Here is a 24,377-nt window from a genome sequence, read left to right on the forward strand (position 1 = left end):
ATATTAATATACTTAGTCTGTGTTTTGTGTTTTGTGTTTGTTTTATTTAGGCGAAGTGCGTTCGAGTTGATCAACTGTGTCAATAGTAAAAAGATGTACGGGGAATTTACAGGTACGACTAGCTATTGTCTATTGCATATGTATTTGTGGGGAGCGTATGTGTGGGGAGCTTATGTGTGGGGAGCTTATGTGTGGAGAGTGTGTGCATGTTTTACATGTGTTTGTATTGCGTCTCTTTGTAAGCTATGTATGTATTATGTATGTTTGTATTATGTATGTATGTATGTATATATGTATGTATGTATGTATATGTATGCATCTATCTATCTACGTACCTACCTACCTATCTACCGACCTACCTACTTATATACCGACCTATGTATGTATGTATGTATGTATGTATGAAACGTGGTCGAGAGGCTAAGTGCGCTTGAACTTGGCTTGTCTATGAACTGGGGCTCGAGGTTCGATTCCCAACTCGGGCAGAGTTGTGTTTACTGAGGAGCACGGAAAAACCTTCTCCTAGATTCCCCTTCCCCCCCCCCCCCCCCACACACACACAACTGAGATTGGACCAAAGCGCTCTGAGCATGCTATAAGCATAAAAGTAGCGCTATATAAAAGACATAATTTATTTATCTATCTATCTATCTATCTATCTATCTATCTATCTATCTTTTATGCCTTTCTATCTAATGTCTATCTTTCTGTCTCTGTCTTTCTTTCTCTCTTTCTCTCTCTCTCTCTCTCTACATATATAGAAATGTGTGTGGAGTTGTCTGTCTGTCTGTCTGTCTGTCTATCTATCTATCTATCTATCTATCTATCTATCTATCTATCTATCTATCTATCTATCTATCTATCTATCTATATGTCTGTCTGTATGTATGTATGTATCTCTATCTATCTATCTATCTATCTATCTATCTATCTATCTATCTATCTATCTATCTATCTATCTATCTATCTATCTATCTATCTATCTATCTATCTATCTATCTATCTATCTACCTTTATGCCTTTCTATCTAATGTCTATCTTTCTGTCTCTCTGTCTCTGTCTTTCTTTCTTTCTTTCTTTCTTTCTCTCTCTCTCTCTCTCTCTACATATATAGAAATGTGTGTGGAGTTGTGTAGGTTTGTAAAGGTGTCAAAAGGAATTGAACTTTTGGAATGTAGGCTCAGTATTGATGCTGTTACGTATCGACCGTCTCATCCATTTCATTACACAATATAATCGATTATTTACTTTACAAACCTGCAGGAACACAAATCATAGGAAGCTATCCCATCGGCGTTGTCACTGGCAACTGCCTTGGCGTCACATCTAACTCGGAATGCTTTGTCACAGGAAAACCTGAAAATGAGACTGTGAGCCCGAATCTTGTTTTGGGTGAGTGTGTATGTCTGTCACGATGTCTTTGAAGAAATAGAATTTAGTTGTATCTTCTCTAAATGATCGGACTAGTGCGTGCGGAGGTGCCGTTGATATAAGGAGACAGACAGACAGGTAGACAGATAGATAGATAATATAGTTCGTCCATCGTGGTTCGATGATGACCACTTTGTCATCCAGGGGGCTGAGGGCTTTGCACTGGGGTTTTATGCCTCCTCATGTGGCTGGTGAGACCTATGTGAGCCCGAAATGTTCGGCCGCACACTGGGCAGGTTATTCCAGCTGGAGCTAGTGTCGTTTGCCTTGCTTTTCTTCTCTGGCGTTTTTCTTCTGCCAGAGTTGTTCTCTTTTCCTCGGCAACATGTGCGCCAGTTTTCACAGCGCGACGCCATGAGGCTCTGTCATGTGCCTCTGTCTCCCATGTGGCTGAGTCTATGCTGAGCGCCTTCAGAGAAGCTTTGAGGGTGTCCCTGAAGCGCTTTCTTTGACCACCTTGCGAGCGCTTTCCTTCGCTTAGTTGGCCATACAAGAGCCGTTTAGGGATGCTGAGGTCTTCCGTTCTGCTGACGTGTCCTGCCCATCGCAGCTGGGACTGCATCAGGATTGTGTGGATGCTTTGCAGACCCACTCTTCGAAGGAATTCAGTATCTGGTAGATATATAGATAATAGATAGATAATAGATAGATAATAGATAGATAATAGATAGGTGTACGAGGCATAGTCAATAAAATGTGTACACGACATAGTCAAAGAAATGTGTACATTGCATAGTCATAGAAAAGTGTACATGGCATAGTCATAGAAAAGTGTACATTGCATAGTCATAGAAAAGTGTACATGGCATAGTCATAGAAAAGTGTACATTGCATAGTCATAGATAAATGTACATGGCATAGTCATAGAAAAGTGTACATGGCATAGTCATAGAAAAGTGTACATTGCATAGTCATAGAAAAATGTACATGGCATAGTCATAGAAAATTGTACATGGCATAGTCTTAGAAAAGTGTACATGGCATAGTCATAGAAAAGTGTACATGGCATAGTCATAGAAAAGTGTACATTGCATAGTTATAGAAAAATGTACATGGCATAGTCATAGAAAAGTGTACATTAAATAGTCATAGAAAAGTGTACACGGCATAGTCATAGAAAAGTGTACATGACATAGTCATAGATAAGTGTACATTACATAGTCATAGAAAAGTGTACATTACATAGTCATAGAAAAGTGTACATTACATAGTCATAGAAAAGTGTACATGACATAGTCATAGAAAAGTGTACATGACATAGTCATAGATAAGTGTACATGGCATAGTCAAAGAAATGTGTACGTGACATAGAAATATGTATGCGACAAAGTCATCGAGATGTGTACACCAAATAGTCAATGAAATGTGTACACGACATAACCAAACAAAAAAAAACAACTTTATTCGTTCACAGAGTACTTACTCCCAGCGGAGAGCTACGGGAAGACATTCTTTGTATTGCCAGCGTTTGAGGACCCTCTCAGCACCTACCTGATGGTGGTTGCTGCGGCGGACGGCACAACGCTGACCGTAACCACCAACATAACAACCTTCATCAAAATTGACAAGCAGGGTGACTCGTTCCAGGTCAGTGCCGCTTCCAATGTTGTAAGTGATGTATATACTTCATAGTTTCAACAGTATACACCGTCTAGAAAATGATCAACGTTTCTTGTGCAAAGCTTTTATCAACTAACTACGTCTGTCTGTCTTTCTGTCTGTCTGTCTGATAAAAAGTGTGTACATGTTATTTTCTCTCACACCCATTCTCAGATCAATTTGAAATTTCTTCAGATGTCTGCTTACGCTTCCAAGATTTATCCATAAATTTTAACGGCTACATGGGCGCGGGGGAAACAACCCAACAAATACTAATTACCTGCCCTTGTATAACTTAAATAGTTTGTCATATAAAAAGTCTTTTGTATATCTCTCTCCCTCTCTCATATTCTGTCTCACTCCCATTCTGTCTCTCACTTCCCACCCTCTCTCTTCCTCTCTCTTGCTCTTCCTCTCTCCTGCTCTTCCTCTCTCTTCCTCTTCCTCAATCTTCCCCTTCCTCTCTCTTTCTCTCTCTTCTATCAACAAAATACCACTCTCTAACATCTGCGATTTATTAGCATTGAAGTCCTCAATTATTATAACAACACACTACACATACAAAACAATGATTTCATGAGAACGCACCAGAGAAAGACATTTGTCTGTTTTCTGTTATCTGTTTTCTGTTATCTGTTTTCTGTTATCTGTTTTCTGTTATCTGTTTTCTGTTATCTGTTTTCTGTTATCTGTTTTCTGTTATCTGTTTTCTGTTATCTGTTTTCTGTTATCTGTTTTCTGTTATCTGTTTTCTGTTATCTGTTTTCTGTTATCTGTTTTCTGTTATCTGTTATCTGTTTTCTGTTTTCTGTTTTCTGTTTTCTGTTTTCTGTTATTTGTTTTCTGTTATCTGTTATCTGTTATCTGTTTTCTGTTTTCCACTGTCGATCTTTCTGTAGCAACAGAATTTACGGGACGGGAGTTGCCAGGCCCTACATCCCGCCTTCCCCCCCTGCTCCTGTGGGGAGTTTACCTGATTGACACCCATGTGAACACACACACACACACACACACACACATATATATATATACTAGAGCTGCATCTCTCCAGATAAACAATGGCGCCAAGCCGTACAGCATCAGTAGCAGCAGGCCAGTTCAGGTCACGTACATTCGGAGGTCTGCATGCATGCCGTTCAATTCTTACAAAGGATACGCCACCATGTCCCTTCTGATTCCAACTGAGCTCTTCCTGGACATGTACCACTGGACGTAGGTCATCACATTACATTTCTTTGTCCCACATTAACAGTCCAATTTCCCGCCAATTTTGAATTTTATATAACTAGACATGTTTTGTATAAAAAAATATTTGCTTGATTTTTCTTATTTAAAAAAATGTATATATTTAGCTTTAAGCTTGGTTATGATTTTTCTGAATTTAATGCGGTAATGGCTGGCCATTATAAGAGTCTCTGAGCACAGAATAGATCCAATAGAGAAAATACCTCTTTTACATGAAACTTCTGGTTTATTTTATAGCATCTTCATTTTCTTCGTGTTTGCACTTGTTTAATGAACAGAAACGAGGACTATCTATCAGCAATGTTTGTTACTAAACAGGTTTCTAGCTTTTGATTAGGAAGGGTTAACCAAGCGTTGAGAGAAAATTGATATGTTTAGTCAATACTGCTGTAGTCATTATAGTGTTGGTTTATCTGGTCTAGCTTAACAATTATAAACCTTATCTGTCTGCAATATAATTTAGATGTATGACGTTTTTCTTATTGGAGTTCTAAATTAGATTATTCTGAAATGAAAAAAAAAATTAATCAAGTCCCCAAGGCAGTAAAGGGTTTGTCACCACTTGCCTTTCCATTTAAGGATAATATAATGCAATACTATAATAATTCTATAGTTTTGAACTCTTTCCCTCTCGCCCATACATGCCTCTTATTTCACTACTTTTAATGATAACATCAAGACCATAGTTAATTAATTTGAAGACTAAAAATAAAATAACAATTATATATAAATTAATGAACCATAATCTTCAAATACAAAAACAAAATGTAATAGATTAATCGGAAAGACAAAAAAATAAAGACACATTCCTCGTTCCATATGCTAGGACAAATTTGTACAAATGTTCCTTCTTCCCTAGTGCTATTAGAGCATGGAATGGGTTGCCTGCCCCAGACTGGAAAACCAGTGACTTGGCAGAGTTTAAGTTATTGGTTAACATGCATGACTGGATGCAGGACGCGTAGGACGTAATAATCTTCTTTTTTGAAGTAACGTCTGTACTGTATGATTTAAGATAATAACTTACTCAGACGTAGACATGAATCCTTTCACCCCGTTACTCGTATTGGGCGGCAAGTTGATTTTATCCTCCATGGTAGTGCTGCGCCTTAGGCGAAGACCCACGAAGACGCACGAAGACGCACGAAGACCACGAAGACGCACGAAGACGCACGAAGACTCACGAAGACTCACGAAGACTCACGAAGATGCACGAAGACGCACGAAGACTCACGAAGACTCACGAAGACTCACGAAGATGCACGAAGACTCACAAAGACTCACGAAGACGCACGAAGACTCACAAAGAAGTTCGGGGTTTCGTTTTTTCATGTATGGGCTTCCGTGTCATCGCAAGCCTTGTGACTTTTGATTCATCATGTCAAAAGTAAAGTTCCCATTTCAGACCTTGCGATCTATGGGTCAGATGATGTAAAGCTCATCTGTTTCTGTGTTCCACGATTAACGAGGGTGTCATGTGGCCAGCACAAAGGCCAACCGCCTTTCACTTTTTCCCCAATTAATTTCAGGCACCCACTAGAGCTGGGCGGACCCAGAGGCGCCCTAGTGATCCCGAAATTTAAAATCCAAGTCGCGCACCTAAACCGATGTAGGTTTAATATAATTTAGAGAAATAATTTAAAATAACTTATACAAACGTCTTATGTAAACAAAAACTCAAATATAATTTTTTTCAAAAAAAACTCAACTTGTAGTCAGACATAAATCTAGTAACAATGATATGAAACGATATTTAAACAAAAATCTAATAAGGCCTGTCTTTAAGTCCGAAGATTAATCAGGAAATCAGTCTTTACCGAGGCTTCGAAGCCCCAGCTGTAACCTACATATTTTGCCAAATGGAGCGCAGACATAACCATTGTCGATTAAGATCATCTTTTTGCGGTCTAAGTCTATCCTCGGCATCGGATTCTTGTTTGGTTTCAAATGAGTATCCCGCGGCCCTTTGTAAGTGACCATTATAAAAAAACACTTCTTTCCTCTTTAAAGTCTCTTATTTTGTGAAATGCAAATGCTTCTTTAAAAAAAAGATGATGATGATAGCAAGAGCGTGTTTCAAGGTCAAGCTATTCGTGCATGTTGATAAATGACTTAAATTCTGCCAAGTCTATGACATATCTCCCCTGTTCATCTATTCCCCTTGTGACTTCCTAACATCATTGTGACATAGCTTGTAGGGGTTTCATAATTCTATGCCTCCAAAAAGTGACGTTCCATTGCCTTGTCGTTACCCGTAGTCAATCCATACCAAAAAGTTTGTAAAAATCATCATCAAAAGAAATGAAATTATAATGTTTTTATTTCAGAAATGAAATTAAAATCTTATTTTTTTAAAAAATGAAATTATAACCATATTATTTCAGAAATGGAATTATAATCTTATTATTTTAAAAATGAAATTATAACCACATTATTTCAGAAATGGAATTATAATCTTATTATTTTAAAAATGAAATTATAACCATATTATTTCAGAAATGGAATTAAAATCTTATTATTTTAAAAATGAAATTATAACCCTATTATTTCAGAAATGAAATTATAATCTTATTATTTGACCAGGACACCCTATTTTGAGGACGAGTATCGTATTGTACATCACGTCATCTTGGTTGCACCGAATGATAGCCACGCCAATATTTTGATTGATGGTCAGTTGTTATCAGTGTAAGTAATAAGGCTTGTCTTCGAGTCCAAAGATTAGTGAGGAATGCAGTATTTCCCTTGGCTGCGCAGCCCCAGCTGTGACCTACATATTTTGCCACTTGTAGGGCAAGCATAGCCATTGTCCGCAGGTGGTCGATTTAGATTTTCTTTTCGCTGTCTGCGTTTGTCCTCGGCAGCGGATTTTCTTTTGGTCTCAAATGTGTATCCCGCGGCCTTTGTGAATGACCTCCAGCTGTCTCGTTCTGAGGCCGCATGCAACCAGGTGCTCTCTTCTGTGTCAGCCAAGGAAAGTTAACGCCTAAGCTGGTCTTTGAAGCGTTACCTTGGGGGCGCCTCTGTTACGTCCACCACCTTTTAGCTCACCAAAAAAGACTGCCTTTGGCATACGTTTGTCTCCCTTACGGGATACGTGCCCTGCCCAGAGTAACTGTCGGACCATAAGAAGTCCCTCTATACTGTCCATCCCGGCGTTCGCTAGGACATCGCTGTTTGTAATGCGGTCTTGCCTCCGTATGTCGATTATGGAGCGCAAGCATCTTTGGTGAAAGCGCTCAAGTAGTCTTAGTTGCTCTCTGTATAGTACCCATGCCTTAGATCTGTTGACCCGACAAAATAGCGCAAGACGAAATAGCGCGGACTTATATATGATGTGTATAAAAGTACCGGATTATTCGTAATTTAATGTCATGGGCATCATTTTTGGTGATGTCTCTATCTTTTTCAATATTAAAACATCTGAAATTATGCAATATTTGCAGAGAACGAGAGTACTTTAAATTTTCTATCATTCCCCTTAGATCTATATAGAAGAGTTGAGAGAACCACAGCCTCGTAGTCAAAACAAAAAATATCAGCGTATGCAGTATGCTAATAATGGACATGCTGTATATCAGTTTAATGTTCTATATAACCTCCCTACAAATAAGCTTATTACGAGCAAGAACCATCACAATAAGGGGTCAGTACGGGCTACCTCAATCTTGTAGAGCATAGCGTTGAAGACGAATATAGAATTTCATGAAAAATCTAGCAGAATATTTTTGTTTAAATCCTGTAAAAAAAAATTATCTGAAGGGGAAGAACTCTATCTTTAAAACTATATCTACCAGACACGTTATTTCCCTTTATTCGCTCTCCAGCAAAATAATTCATTAACAAGGACATATCTCCTTGACAACTAAAACATCTAAAACTAGATACATAACCTGCTCATAGTGTGAGATGTCTAATTATCGATTAAAGGAGGAGGGATGTGTGGCTACTTATAAGGGAAGTGCAATGTGTGGCTACCTATTAAGGAAAGCGATGTGCAGCTATCTATGAAGGGAAGTGAGATGTGTGGCTACCTTTTAAGTAAAGTGGGATGTACGGCTAACTAAAGAAAGTGTGTGGCCACTATTTATTTTAGGTAAGTGGGGTGTGGCTTCCTATTGGGGGAAGTGTAATGTAGCTACCTATTAAGGAAGGTGGAATGTGTGGCTACCTATTAAGGGAAGTGGAATGTGTGGCTACCTATTAAGGGAAGTGGTATGTGTGACTACCTATTAAGAAAAGTGGTATGTGTATCAACCTATTAAGGGAAGTGGGATGTGTGGCTACCTTTTAAGGGAAGTTGTATATGTGGCTACCTATTAAGGGAAGTGATATGTGTGGCTACCTATTAAGGGAAGTGGGATGTGTAACTACCTATTAAGAAAAATTGTTGTGTGTGGCTACCTATTAAAGTAAGTGGTATGTGTGGCTACCTATTAATGGAAGTGGTATGTGTATCAACCTATTAAGGGAAGTAAGATGTGTGGCTACCTATTAAGGGAAGTGGTATGTGTGGCTACCTATTAAGAAAAGTGGTATGTGTATCAACCTATTAAGGGAAGTGGGATGTGTGGCTACCTATTAAGGGAAGTGATATGTGTGGCTACCTATTAAGGGAAGTGGGTTGTGTGACTACCTATTTAGGGAAGTGGTATGTGTATCAACCTATTAAGGGAAGTGGGATGTGTGGCTACCTATTAAGGGAAGTGGTATATGTGGCTACCTATTTATGGAAGGGGTATGTGTATCAACCTATTAAGGAAAGTGGGATGTGTGGCTACCTAATAAGGGAAGTGGTATGTGTGGCTACCTATTAAGGGAAGTGGAATGTGTGACTACCTATTTAGGGAAGGGGTATGTGTGGCTACCTATTAAAGGAAGTGGTATGGGTGGCTACCTATTAATGGAAGTGGTATGTGTATCAACCTATTAAGGGAAGTAAGATGTGTGGCTACCTATTAAGGGAAGTGGTATGTGTGGCTACCTATTAAGGGAAGTGGAATGTGTGACTACCTATTTAGGGAAGGGGTATGTGTGGCTACCTATTAAGGGAAGTAGTAAGTGTGGCTACCTATTAATGGAAGTGGTATGTGTATCAACCTATTAAGGGAAGTAAGATGTGTTGCTACCTATTAAGGGAAGTGGTATGTGTGGCTACCTATTAAGAAAAGTGGTATGTGTATCAACCTATTAAGGGAAGTAAGATGTGTGGCTACCTATTAAGGGAAGTGGTATGTGTGGCTACCTATTAAGGGAAGTGGAATGTGTGACTACCTATTTAGGGAAGGGGTATGTGTGGCTACCTATTAAGGGAAGTGGTAAGTGTGGCTACCTATTAATGGAAGTGGTATGTGTATCAACCTATTAAGGGAAGTAAGATGTGTTGCTACCTATTAAGGGAAGTGGTATGTTTGGCTACCTATTAAGAAAAGTGGTATGTGTATCAACCTATTAAGGGATGTGGGGTGTGTGGCTACCTTTTAAGGGAAGTGGTATATGTGGCTACCTATTAAGGGAAGTGATATGTGTGGCTACTTATTAAGGGAAGTGGGTTGTGTGACTACCTATTTAGGGAAGGGGTATATGTGGCTAACTATTTAGGGAAGGGGTATGTGTATCAACCTATTAAGGGAAGTGGGATGTGTGGCTACCTATTTAGGGAAGGGGTATGTGTATCAACCTATTAAGGGAAGTGGGATGTGTGGCTACCTAATAAGGGAAGTGGTATATGTGGCTACCTATTACGGGAAGTCGTGTGTGTGGCTACCTATTAAGGGAAGTTGTATGTGTGGCTACCTATTAAGGGAAGTGGAATGTGTGACTACCTATTTAGGGAAGGGGTATGTGTGGCTACCTATTAAGGGAAGTGGTATGTGTGGCTACCTATTAAGGGAAGTGGTATGTGTATCAACCTATTAAAGGAAGTGAGATGTGTGGCTACCTATTAAGGGAAGTGGTATGTGTATCAACCTATTAAGGGAAGTGATATGTGTGGCTACCTATGAAGGGAAGTGGTATGTGTATCAACCTATTAAGGGAAGTGGGATCTGTGGCTACCTATAAATGGAAGTGATATGCGTGGCTACCTATTAAGGGGAGTGGGATGTATGGCTACCTATTAAGGGAAGTTGGATATGTGGCTACCTATTAAGGGGAGTGGGATGTATGGCTACCTATTAAGGGAAGTGGGATATGTGGCTAACTATTAAGGGGAGTGGGATATGTTGCTACAAGTATATAAATGTACATAAAACAATGAAGTATATACATGTACATATATCTGATTGGACCATAAAAACTTTTAATAGAAAGTTAGTGTTATGAACTTTGCCCTCTGTAATAAAAAGTCATTATATATTATTTATGCCTTTACGTCATCCGTTATATATTATTTCTAAACATATTTTTTTTTGTTCACTTTTGAAGAAAAAAAATGACTTGGATGCCTGTAGAGGGCGCCAAGAATTGGTCAGTGGGCAATCTAGCCCTAACTCGTATCCGGAAACCACACGAGTTGATCACGTCGGCTAAAAAGGTTCGATTCGGCTGCTACCTGCTCGGGTTGAGCGCGCATGGCAGCTACATGATGCCAGCTGGATTTATAGCTGCGAGCCTGTATGAGGTAGGGGCACTTTATGTATTTATTTATTTTAACATACGTCGATTCGAAGATGAAACTTTTGTAAGTCTCTCAAATATCAAAGTTGTGACTATTTTTAAAGTAAAAGCGATTGGTCGTTGCGGTGGCCACACGACCCTCTCGTTAACCGTCGGCTATAGGATCAGATGACTTGTATATCATCTGCCCTTTGGATCGCAAGATCTCGAAAGAAGTTACTTTTTTTTAAAGTAAAAATATTTATACATTAAAAATAAAATAAATATTCTTTTTATTATCATTCAACGTTACTAACGTTTGTCCATTAGACCAGCGTTTAGACTGACCTATATACTGAACTATAGGCTATAGTATACCCTGACCTATATATGAACTATAGGCTATAGTATACCCTGACCTGTATATGAACTATAGGCTATAGTATACCCTGACCTATATATGAACTATAGGCTATAGTACACCCTGACCTATATACTGAACTATAGGCTATAGCACACCCTGACCTATATATGAACTATAGCCTATAGTATACCCTGACCTATATATGAACTATAGGCTATAGTATACCCTGACCTATATATGAACTATAGGCTATAGTATACCCTGACCTATAAAATGTAAAGTTCCCCTGTTAAATCTTGCAATCTACAGGGTAGCTGATCTTTAAAGTGATTTCAATTGGCACACATGTTACGTCACCCATCTTTCAGCTCACCAAAACAAGACTTGATTCAGCTTGAATGTATATTTGTATATAGATTCTAAATATATTCTACTTCTTCTTTTACATGTTGGAGGGTTCAGATCAGTAATCCTAAAAACGAGATGAACGCGCAGTGGTTTCCAGATCAGGCAGTTCTCGGTATAGTTTTGCTCTACTGGAGGGTTTTGGGGCCAGAGACTTGTTTGGGCCTCTTGATATAGTATCCACTTTTGAAGGATGTGGTCAGCATTCTCTGGTGATGCTCCACAAGGGCACATATTGCTCGTCTCGACTTTAAGCTTTCGGAACATATGTTGTCTAATTCTATTGAGTTCGGTTCAAAACTTATGCGTTGGTCATGTCGAGATTGCTTGTAATAGGCGTCCCTTTTCTTGTAATAGGTATGTAGATTCTAGATCTATGACAATGTTTTGTTGTTTGGTGTAATGCACAAATTGTAAGACAAATTTCCTTACGGATAATAAAGATTATTATTATTATTATTATTATTATGACCATGCTAATGGCATGTGTGAGATCCATTTTTCAAAGCAACTGCAATAATTGGACTTCATCTACTACTTCAAGTTCGTTCATACATGCACAGGAAATGACATCAATGTTTATAAGGCTTATCTATTTAACTATAAATAGAATAATGTATAGCCATAGATCTGTATATCTTTATCCTTTATACAGGCATAGAATGCTAAATCTACTAAATTATATTGAAGTACACTATATCATCTATAATGTGGCATGCTTTTAAATATAAGCGTTTTATTTTTTATTAATATGTGGATTTTCAATACAGCTTTCGAAAAAGTGTAGGTACCCACAAAAAAAATTTGCCCTAGGGCATCCACACTCTTAATTCCAGCCCTGATTCTTTTTTTTTTAATTAACAAGTCTCTTGATTCATGTTTTTTTTTAGAATCTTGACGGACGGACGGACTGACGGACACACACACGCACACACTCACACACACACATATATATATATATATATAGATAGATAGATAGATAGATAGATAGATAGATAGATATAGATATAGATATAGATATATAGATATATATATGAAGGACTGCGTAACTTTTAACTACTAATAAATTAATAATATACGTTAAAATAGAAGAAAAGTAATAATTTTTCCCCACATTTAAAAAGGTGCCGGTACGCCGTACTGGTGTGTGTACCGTCACAAAAAGGACTGTATATATATATATATATATATATATATTAAATTCCTATTTAGTTTTGCGGTTTAAATATTTAACTGTAATACTTTAGCAAGACTTAAATCACGGACTTTTGTGAAGAAATTTAAATTAAGAAAAAAAAAAACTAGATAATTTTGAAAACAAATTAAAAGCCAGACTTACGTTCGATTCTGGCGGTAAGGTACTATCACTTAATGATTTATGTCCTACTCTAGCCGTGCGGCACTATCACTTGGTATAATTCGTATTCTTCAGAAAGGCTGTGTGAAAAGTGATATAGCGAAAACTAAAAATTCTGATTTTGTTGATAATGATTGTGATGGGAGAGTGGATGAAGAAGACGACAATGATATAGGTAAGCAAAGCGAAACAATTGACCTGTTTCAGCCATGGTGGCCTAATTAGTTTTCCTTTCTATCAAACAGACTAACCGTACGATACCTGATAATATTTCTCTGTCTTCTGTTACCCTGCCACCTCGGAGGCGGAAACACGGGTTAGAACATCATGGAGTCGCGCTGCGAAAACTGGCACACAAATTGAAGAGAACAGCGTTGGCAAAAGGAAAGCGCCAGAGAAGAAAAGCAAAGCACAATGACACTAGCTCCAGCTGGAATAACCTGCCCAGTGAGCAGCCCAACATTCCTATCTCACATAGGTCTCACCGGCCGCATGAGGAAGCACTAAACCCCAGTGCAAAGCTCTCAGCCCCCCCCCCCCCTGGATGACCAAAGTGGTCACCACCGAACCACGATGGACGAACTATATATCCATTATTACTTACATTCATTTTAATCGAATCACAAGAGTGTCTATTAATTTAGTTTCGTCAATTGTAGTGCCCTCCCTTTCAAAGCCATTGATGATATTCATTATTGTCTCATTCAGAGTTCCTTTTGTTCGCTACCCTATTATTTTTCGTTGTTACACCCAAACGTATTTCCGAATAACGAATTATTCAGACACAAATGTACCACATATACAACATATACTAATTATTTTATATTGGTTTTGTTGATGTCTTTCTAGTAGCCGCAGGATATATAATACATGTATGTAGCGAACACTTTGCTTATATTTTGAAGAGGTTTATTCTTCCAGTAGTTCATCTTATCTTATATAATACAGACGTTACTTCAAAAAAGAAGATGATTAAGTCCTACGCGTCATGCATTTAGTCATGCATATTAACCAATGACTTAAATTACGCTAAGTCACTGGTTTTCCTGGCTAGCTCAGGCAACCCATTCCATGCTCTAATAGCACTAGGGAAGAAAGAGTATTTGTACAAATTTGTCCTAGCATATGGGACGAGGAATGTGCCTTAATCTTTGTGTCTTTCAGAGTATTTTATTAAATTTTGTTTTTGTATTTGAAGATTATTGTTCATTGTTTTATGTATAATTGCTACTTTATTTTTGAGCCTTCTGTCCTGAAGACTTTCTAAATTTAGTGATTTTACTACAGGTGTTACTCTAGTTAAGTGTGAATATTTGAAAGACTTATTCAGGGCTCGCGGAACACAGTTATTTCAGGGGACTAAACCCAACAAATTTAGCCATATATATGTGAATGCTGACGTATTAGTGTCCCTAGTTGCTATTAAACAAAATAATGGTTACTTTTTTTTTTACATTGATTATGTCTTGACTGTCTATGAATAATTGTGCGAAGTTTTAGCTTGATGCGAGAATGGGTGCGGGAGAAATGACGTGTACAGATTTTTTGCTAGACAGACATACAGACAGAGTGGGTTGATAAAAACTTTGTAAAAAATATGGTCTAGCCCAGGGGCTCTCAACCTGTGAGTCGCGACCCCTTGGGGATCGATTGACGATTTGTCAGAGGTCGCCTAAGACCATCGAAAAAATGGATTGTTTTTGTCTATTCTTCTATTGCTGTGTGGTTGGGGGGCTCGGAGTAGAGTGGGGGGGGGGTTGTAAAAAGGGGTCGCCGAGCTTAAAAGGTTGAGAACCGCTGGTGTAGCCAATGTGTGGACAGTTACACTTTTTTTTTTCAAACTGTCATGAGCTGAACACGCGCCAGCAGAACGTTGTAATTTAAGATCTTTTTTTTTTCCTGTGTTCAGATGATGATAATGATGGCCTGATAGATGAAGACCTCGGCAATCCGCTACCAGGTAACATCATTTTGTTTTCACTTGCTTAGTGGTTTTCGCTTGACTACCTTACCAGCGCGTTGCGATTTCACATCTCGTGACGTCGGGACATTGGTCTAAACTGCCCATAGGTTCAGACGTCACAGGCCAGAGTTGTGGCCTTCTAAAACGATTTGTTTTGGCCCGGCAGAAGACTGAAGGCGGCGCGCAGAAAGATGAAAATTCGGTTAAAACTTTCCATCGAACGCCCCTAGTTTTTCAGGTCAATGATTTGGCAGCTATACAATTATAAAAGTTTCTACCCTAAAAGCCAGTTAATGTGAACGGGTAATTTAACTCTTTCTCTCCGTATTTATTTGTCCACGTTTTGAAGGAATTCTTCATTTGGCTCATTACTATTTCACTACCCTGTTATGATTGGGCTTCAATAGTTTCGTTGTTTGTTGTTTGTTATCAGGAAATGTTGTGTTTGGTCTAGAATTAAAGGGAAATGCATGCTCATTTTATATAACACATAAGTCAAGTTTTAAAAAAATTAAATATTTATTTAATTTAATGAGTTCAAATCAACGATGGTATCGTCGATTAGGAGAGAAAGAGTTAAATAATAATGAACTCGTCCCATCACTTCCGGTACTCTGTCCTGTTTCTATTACGTACTATTCTATGACGACCTAAACCAAAAAACTTGAAAACATTCTTCATCTGCCCGACTGGATATCTGTTGTGATACGGTTACTATGTGTGGTCAGCCGTGACACACGGTCAAGTGTTGGGTACCTGGGAGTTAAAGGACTTGCGGGAAGTTACGAGTGTGTTGTAAACAAGAAGAATGGAAGTCAGCTAGTGGAGTTGTTCTGTATATAATGTTAGCCTTGTATATATGTTATGTTGAAATGCTTCACTATTAAAAGACACTTATACATAGAGAGACTTGTTTTTAGAGTGTGGACAAAGCCATGTCCCAGTCCCAGGTGAATTCAAGTTAGTTTTATATTTATTTTATCTTAAACTTATCTTCTAATCTCAATAAACAAAATGTAGTGTTTTTTGTTACTTATATAGTATGTATTGATGCAGATTTTTCACTTAGGGGCCGGAGAACAAGTCTTTATTTTATAAAAGGATCCCGGGTCAAAAAAGTTTAAGAATCTCTGTCATAACCCCCCTCCCCCAGTATATTCATAATTGAGAATGGACCAGAACAGGCGACGGAAATGTGTCTGTATAAATGAAATCATAGAATTAGTATTGTTACGTGTTTCACTTCTGCTGGCTAAATGTACATGTCGAGACCTAAAGTCAATTAAAAGAACTTGACAACTCCCGATTTCTGTTTCCAATAACTTGATTTGCTAATAAAATCTATTGATTTGTCATTACACACAAGTTGCGTAGAAGGCCATACAATATCGGATTTTTACTGCATTTCTCTTACTTTGACCTTTCTGCACTTAACTGTATTTCTCTGAACTCCACTGATCTTCTCTGCATATTATAGTAATTCACTGTACTTGTGTTCGCTTCATTGCACTTCTCTGCACTTCACAGTACTTCTCTGCACTTCACAGTACTCATCTGCACTTCACAGTACTCTTCTGCACCTGACTGCATCGAGCCGTGTTCAGCCCCTCAATCAACTGTTCAGAGTTGTACTCTACCGACTCTAGTCAACTTCTGCCAACTCTGTCGGGTCGTATTGATCTCTTTTAAACTGTATCGACAGTAACGACGTTGAAGACTATCCTTGCAAGTTCTCTCCCTGATTTATATAAAGTCCAAACAAGCTACTAAAATTTGTCAGAAACATGTATCGTCTGTGGCGTTACTATTCTGGAACACCACGTGACCTTTTCCCACGCCGGCTTGTTTACACACAGCAGATTTTAGAAATAGACTTAATGGCATGCCCCGTATTTGGTCACATACGGTGACCTCTACCTGAAAGTTTATTCATGATATTATTATTGACCAGGGAATTATGGGACGCTCGGTTCCTTTTTGTCTTTACTTGGTTTTCGGGCTCGAAAAAGCAAGGATTATAAATTATTTAAACATTTCTTGTAATATACTGGCCTGGCCCTACATGTCAAGTAAAAGTAAATTTCCCCTTTCAGATCTTGTGACCTATAGGGCAGATGATGTTAAGGTCATCTGTTTCTTTGGCGATCGGTTAACGAGCAGGTCAGCACAATGACCATCAACCTTTACTTTCCCCAACTAAAGTCAGATACCCATTAAAGTTAGGTGAACTTAGGGGTGCCCTGAAAATCCTGAAATTCACAATCCCAGTCTTCACCTAGATACGAACCCAGGACCCAAGATTCGAAAGCCAAGCGCTTATCCACTCAGCCACCGCACCCCTATGGCCCTAGCTGGGAATGTCTGAAATCAATGGACCTCATTCACCAATCGAAAACAAACAACACTGAACCACTTGCTTCCCTCTCTCTTCTATACAACTTACGACCTAATTTGAATCAACAACGGATATCACGTGACAGCATTTTTCTTTGTTTTATCAATGGTTATCGCGTGACGATTCGTTTTTTGGTGAATGAGGTGCACTGGTTGTTGTGCTGGCTACATATCCCCTAGCTCACAGTTGGCCTAGAAACAATCTCTTTGTTCTCTCTAGATACTAATTTTCTCCGTACTTTTCCAAATGAGGCTCTATTAACTCTTTCTCCCAATGAAATGTTGTTTCAGTTAATGGCCGATGGAGTGTCTGGACAGTTTGGATCTGCGCCAGCTGTAACAGCAGTGGGGCTGAAGGAAGCTTCAGGGAGAGGTAACAGTTGTGTACATTGTTTCAATTGTGTACATTTTGTATATCGTGTTAATTGTGTACATTGGGGGATCCACTACTGGTAATAAATTTGCGAAGTAAAGTTCCCCTTTAAAAATAGTTATTGAAATGTATTCTATAATTATCTACAGCTCTGCTATGTTAACGGTGATAAAGTTAAGATATATAATTGTAACATACCTATAGTTCGTCCATCGTGGTTCGATGATGGCCACTTTGTCATCCAGGGGGGCTGAGGGCTTTGTGTTGGGGTTTGGTGCCTCCTCATGTGGCTGGTGAGCCCTATGTGAGCCCGGAATGTTTGGCTGCACACTGGGCAGGTTATTCCAGCTGGAGCTAGTGTCATTGACCTTGCTTTTCTTCTCTGGCGTTTTTCTTCTGCCAGCGTTGTAACATGCCTGTACCCTAACGACTATGATTCAGGTGAAGCCTGGGCATTATCTATGGTCGGATCGATGTCGCCCACACAGCTATTCCCCCCTCTCCACGCAGCTGATGTGACCAAAGGTCATCTGTTTCTGTGGCCTACGGTTAACAAGGGTGTCATTTGGCCAGCACAACGACTTATCGCCTTTACTTTTCCCTAACTATTGTCAGGTACCCATTAGAGCTGGGTGGACTCAGAGGCGCCCGAAGGTACCGAAATTAAAAATCCCAGTCTTCACCAGGATTCGAACACCGGTCCCCGGAAGCCAAGTGCTTTACCGCTCAGCCACCGCGCCTCTTATGTAACATATAGTTTAATGTTTAGATCTAGATCAAGTAATTGAACATCGAAAATAAGAGTACTCTCGTCTCATGATTATTAGCTTGCAATTTTTAGAGACATAATCTAGAAAGATTTAGGTCATCAATCTATTTAAATGTACAGAAGATGATTAAAATCAACAGGCATTAATTATTTGGTTCTAGGATTTTCGAATCATTCTATTAGTGGAAACTAACAGGAAATGGCTTTATTTCACACATTTGCATAAATATATAGTTCTGTGATAAATAGCCCATTCTATTTAAAAATCCGATAATTGGTATTGTAATATTTCTAAACTTTAAAAACTATAGATCATTACTTCTCTAATACGGTAAAGATCGATATTCCTACATATGCTGAGCCTGCCTTTGCAGCTTGAGAAAGAGTTACGTGCATAACTAAATATATATATATATATATATATATGAATCCTACCATGTATATATGTACATATGATTATATTTAGGACTATAATGAGATCGTTATCGGATAAGAATTTGTTTCCATTTTCCAGTCTTGGTATGATATATATATATATATAGGTCTATGGATTATCCTTAGTTAGCAGACGACTAATAATTTTACTTCCGGTTCTTATAAAAACATATCAATGACGTCATACCAATAACTCTGTATATACTCTCTCCTTGATAACAACAATTGAATTATCTCCCTTTTCCAACATTTCTAAATGTTAAGAAAATCAGTCTTTTTTTTTTCTTGTGTAATATAAAAATTATAAACATATAATATACGTATATTACATATCTGATCTTCAAGGAAATGTAATAACCCCGCCCCTTTATACGGAGGTCACTACTGCATTGGAAACGAGACTGAACAAGGGACAGGACCATGCACATGTAATCTTTTTTTATATAAACCTTCTGTGTCAAAATGTGAACGCCTTATCAATATTAGCCTTGATATATGTATTATTTAACTTTAATTATCTCCAGAATATACGATGATACTAGGCAGTGGCGTAGATAGGGTTTGGAGGAGGACGGTCCAAATTTGACAATCCCCCAGGGTCCCCACTATTAACGCTAATATCTCATGATGGTGAATTTCAAAATGCAGGGGTCCCTATAGAGGTCAAGCCCCCCCCCCCGGCCCCCAAATTCCTATCTACGCCACTGCTACTAGGATCTGTTGATAGCACAACTGAAGGTTGTGCCAATTTGTTTTAATTAATAAAACTTTTTTTTTCTTCCTCGGTGTTTCCAAAAAAAACATTTAAGAAATACATTTCTTAAAAATTATAACTTCAAATAAAAATTGTAAACAATATGCTAAGCCCGACATTGGAATGGCACCCTGGCGCCATCAGCTCGAAGTACCGTCACTACCCACTGGGCCAGAGGGCTGAATTGTATAGTTATTAATTGGCACTTTCATTATATAGATCTAGATCTAGGTTTCTGATTTAGAACTCTTAAGATCTAGACATGATCTAGTGTAGATCTCGATGTAATCTATACTAGATTTACGTTGAAACAATAAAAGCGAATCTTAGATAATGTATCAATAAACTGAAAGCAACGTCAGATTGAATTAACTACTCACTTATCGGCACAGTACGACTTGACCGCGCCATGTTTAGTTTTATAGCCAAATTAAACTTTTTTTTTTACTTGAAAAATAAAAACGGCTTAGCTAGAGTATTCCCCATGAGGCCAACGAGCTAGTAGTGCTTTTCTCAGCGATATACATCAACTGTTAAATTTCTAGGCAAATCGTTAGAGCCGTTTTTGAGATCCGCGTCCATGTTCCAGGTATTGTAAATAGGTTATAGTTTTTCTTAAGAGCATGTTAATAAGCCCAGGTTTTTTCTTTCAGTGAATATTTCTGGGTGTTTTTAGATGAAGCTTGATCTGCCTGAAGTTTGCGATCTGGAGGCGCCAGGTATCCGCCTTCACACCCATTCACCTGCTAGAAAAAGCATTTTTGCCTGACTTGCTGTCATATCTACACGAGCAGGTCAGGTGCTGGACTTGATTGTCAGAGGCTATTACAGACGCATGGACTTAATAATATTTTAATATCTTGACATCCGTTGAAACCTGCATTGATACAAACTATATTATGAGCTTGTCGAGGGAGTCAGACCGAGACCATGCGTTATAGAGGGCCTTCACAGTCAACACTTGCCCTGTGACGTCACAAAATGTGGCCACTGGAGACCCAAGTGCTCGTTGCCAGGTCGTTCAGACCTGTGATCTGGCAACGAGCTGTTGGTCAATTTTTTGGCCTTCCATCGGTTAGCTCCAAACTAAGGCCCTAAGACTAACTTACAAAGATGTCTTCAAGCGGAATCTCAGGGCTGTATTAATGAAAGTAATTAGAACAGCGGTTCTCAACCTTTTATGCTCGGCGACCTTTTTTACAATCCACCACTCTGCCGCGACCCCACAACCCCACACACACATACAGCAATAGAAAAGTAGACAATTTTCGATGGTCTTAGGCGACCCCTAGCAAATCGTCATTCGACCCCCCAAGGGAGTCGCGATCCACAGGTTGAGAACCCCTGATTTAGAAGGACATTGTTCAGTATCCGATTAGAATGAAGACAGACTTTGCGTGCCTGTGCGAGCCATACCGTGCGCGCGCTTATGTGTCTGTTTGTGTGGACAAGTAATGCTCAACTAAAAACATCAACAAATTGTTGTTACTCACTCCGTCTGTCCGTATGTCTGTCAGGATTTTTTTCCCTTTTTTTTTCAAAACAACTTCCGATTCTCAAATCAAATTGATGAAATGATCAAGAAAAAAATCTATAACCTCCAAGTTAGTTCATGTTTAGTTATTATTATAATTATTTTTTTAGAGAAAAGGGAAATAAATTTTGCTTATTGATAAAAATGTCTGTAATTAATCTATTCTTTCTCTGTGTTTTGTTTTGCTGTTTTGTTTAAAATATTTATTTTTATTGTCAGGTCCTTTCAGCAATGCCAACGCTACCGGTGAGTCTTTTCGATCTTGTAGAAACCATAAAACTTTCTTTAGGGCCGGTCTTAGGCATAGGCAAACTAGGTGTCCAAACGAACATTCCAATATGTGGACTTAAACAATTCTTTTAAGGACGAAATATCGAAACTTGTACCCAGTGTTATTGTTGGAGTCACTCAATTTTTAAGAAATTTAGTACTTTTATTTTTTGGCTGTTTTTATTTATTTTTTTTTTTCAATTTTATTTGGGGCCACAAAATTCATTTCGCCTAGGGCCTCCAATTATCTAAGACCGGCCCTGCTTTAATATTGTTTCGAACGTCGCTACCATTGTTTCCAGCCATCACTCAAAATTTAAAGCGCAATTACTGTCTCGAGTTCATGTGTAGTCTAATTAGAATAGGGGGTTTCCCCTAAACGCTTTCATTGAAGCTCACACGTAGGTTGACATTTCAATAGCGAGGCAGTAGTGCGAGATACAGTGAAAGTGGGATGAGAGAACAAGAAAAGTAAAGAGAAAGGGAGATAAAAAAAAAGAAAGAACAAGAGAGAGAAAGGGAGAGAAAGAAGGAAAAAGAGAAAGAAAGAAAAAGAGAAAGAAAGAAAAAGAGAAAGAAAGAAAAAGAGAAAGGGAAATAAAGACAGAAAAAAAGAAAGGGAGAGAAAGACAGAAAAAGAGAAATGGAGAGAAAGACAGAAAAAGAGAAAGGGAGAGAAAGACATAAAAAGAGAAAGGGAGAGAAAGACAGAAAAAGAGAAATGGAGAGAAAGCAGAAAAAAAGAAAGGGAAAGAAAGACAGAAAAAAAGAAAGGGAGAGAAAGAGAAAAAGAGAACGGGAGAGAAAGACAGAAAAAAAGAAAAAGATGAATACTGTTTGTATTTTTTTTTTCATTCCATAAATCTTTTAGCTTAAGGGAGAAAATAAAAACAAATAAGGAACGTGGAGTGGGGAATTGTAGAATAATGAAAGAGAGAGGTAGAGAAACAAAGGGACAGAGAAATAAGAGAAATTTTAAAAAAAAAATATTGAATAGAAAAAGGTCAAAACTAGAATGTGATCTTAAAATTCAAACATCTCTCACTAAAAGAATGATCTAATTTCGATAAGACACCCCTAACTCTTACATCCAGTATATCCAGTTCAACTCAACTCTTTATTTCATTTCTCAACAGGGAACAAAACATTTCCTTACTGTAAGTACATTGTTTGAAAGTCTCTATTATATAGTTATAGTTGAATTAGCTTCACAAAAATAACTTTGCGACATTGAAATTAGAAGTAGCAATACCAACTTTCCAGTAGAACCTGCCGTCGCCACAGGACGAATTCTTAGGATAGACTAGGCCTATATCCATTTCGTACTCATGAAATAGGTGATTCCTTTAATTATCTGCTGGTGTGTGACCATTTTAAATTATACAGAAAAAGATAAGTTAAAATATTATTCCAGGCCCAATGTTGAAAAATTCGCTGAACTGTTAAATTCTAGATCTGTAAAAAATACTAAAAAAGATCAGTGTATTTATAAAGTTAATTCTGCCTTTTTTAAAGAAAAAATCTGCTTTAGAATTTTATATTGTTATTTTAATATATAAATTTATTACATTGTTGACATCATTATTCTCATTACCTGTGTTGCTATGTTGATGGCTCGGATTGTAATTTGGTGCTAGATAACCTTTTCACTGTATGTGAATAATTCACATTCTCAGTTGCGGCATTGTTGTTCATTCTTATTGTTATAATTTATATTACTACTTTTATTAATATTAATTTTTCATTTATATTCATCTTGATTAAGTGTAGATTGTTATTCTTTGTCATTTTGACTTCCTATGAAGCACTTGTGCTTTGTGGCGAGCACGGAAAAAGATTAAGATCATAACATTTTTTTTTAACGTTTGAGAATCTTGGGAAACAGTAGCTTGCCTTTGTATTCTTTAATAATAACTGAAACAAACATAAAAACTTCTGAGCTATATCTGATTTGGCTTTGTTTCAATTGAATATGTCTCATTTAGAGATTGTTTTTTTTTTGGTTTATATAACAAAGGAAGAATGCCCATACAGTATGCAGCTCCTTTTATTCTTTCCAAATGATATCTGATTTAGTTATGCGTTTAATAATAGACTACTTGCATATATTTAGTGAATGTATGGCATCATTAAATTTAAAGCTTAAATCAACTCATTCTGTCTGTCTGTCTGTCTGGCTGGCTGGCCAAAATTTAGTACAAGTTATTTCTCCGATACCCAATCTCGAACGAAAGTTTAAATGTGGCATAATTATTTCTTTTACCTGACAACACAAGAATCAATTTAAAAAAATCGCCCATTAATCAATTAACTATTGGAAATAAATTACTTTGTTTTTCTTTATCTGAAACAAGGGAAAGAATTAGTACTTGACTGAAGTAGTGGCATAAGCTGAATAAGCCTCTATTATATTAAGCTGCCGCCTGAGGCTTAGTGAACGCAAAAATGAAACAGAAACCAAAAATAACTATACAATCTTCCATGTCCTTACACTCTTTGCTAGCAGAGTGGTTAACGCGTTGGCTTGATAAGCCTGAGAAGACTTTAGCCCACAAGCTCGAATTAAGTCGTTTATTATTTTTTTGAAACATGTTTAACACATTTAACTACATGACCTGTTTTAACTAATTGGTACACATATAAGCTTTGTTGTTATTTTTTTAGCATTATTTTCTATTTTGCATGTTTTTTACAATACAATTGAAAATTTTGTATTTCTGTTTAGTCCCTGATAAAGACAGCGAAGGTAACAGAACACGTTTTATTCATAATAAATTAATAAGTCATTACGACATATCATTACTGTCTTTAATATTGACATTTAAAGTAATTGTTATGTCTTGTACTTCATTTTTCTTAAATATTTCGGCAAAGTGGCTGAGTGGTT

At 37.8% G+C, this 24,377-nt stretch overlaps 1 protein-coding gene across 2 annotated transcripts in view; it reads left to right on the forward strand.

Annotated features, from left to right (window-relative positions):
• The window catches only part of LOC106072973 (uncharacterized), a 57,631-nt gene that overhangs the window by 7,945 nt on the left and 25,309 nt on the right, over positions 1 to 24,377 (forward strand). For both annotated transcript variants that reach the window (XM_056017058.1, XM_056017059.1), the window contains exons 7-19: positions 51 to 112; positions 1,264 to 1,392; positions 2,846 to 3,018; positions 4,082 to 4,242; positions 6,859 to 6,963; positions 10,702 to 10,897; positions 13,074 to 13,173; positions 14,908 to 14,958; positions 17,647 to 17,728; positions 19,278 to 19,360; positions 21,440 to 21,466; positions 22,627 to 22,647; positions 24,216 to 24,236. In XM_056017058.1, coding sequence (XP_055873033.1) covers positions 51 to 112; positions 1,264 to 1,392; positions 2,846 to 3,018; positions 4,082 to 4,242; positions 6,859 to 6,963; positions 10,702 to 10,897; positions 13,074 to 13,173; positions 14,908 to 14,958; positions 17,647 to 17,728; positions 19,278 to 19,360; positions 21,440 to 21,466; positions 22,627 to 22,647; positions 24,216 to 24,236 — 1,211 coding nt within the window. The remainder of the gene's footprint in view (positions 1 to 50; positions 113 to 1,263; positions 1,393 to 2,845; positions 3,019 to 4,081; positions 4,243 to 6,858; positions 6,964 to 10,701; positions 10,898 to 13,073; positions 13,174 to 14,907; positions 14,959 to 17,646; positions 17,729 to 19,277; positions 19,361 to 21,439; positions 21,467 to 22,626; positions 22,648 to 24,215; positions 24,237 to 24,377) is intronic.

Source organism: Biomphalaria glabrata, chromosome 18, assembly GCF_947242115.1.
Source record: "Biomphalaria glabrata chromosome 18, xgBioGlab47.1, whole genome shotgun sequence".
NCBI classification, from domain to species: Eukaryota; Metazoa; Mollusca; class Gastropoda; family Planorbidae; genus Biomphalaria; species Biomphalaria glabrata.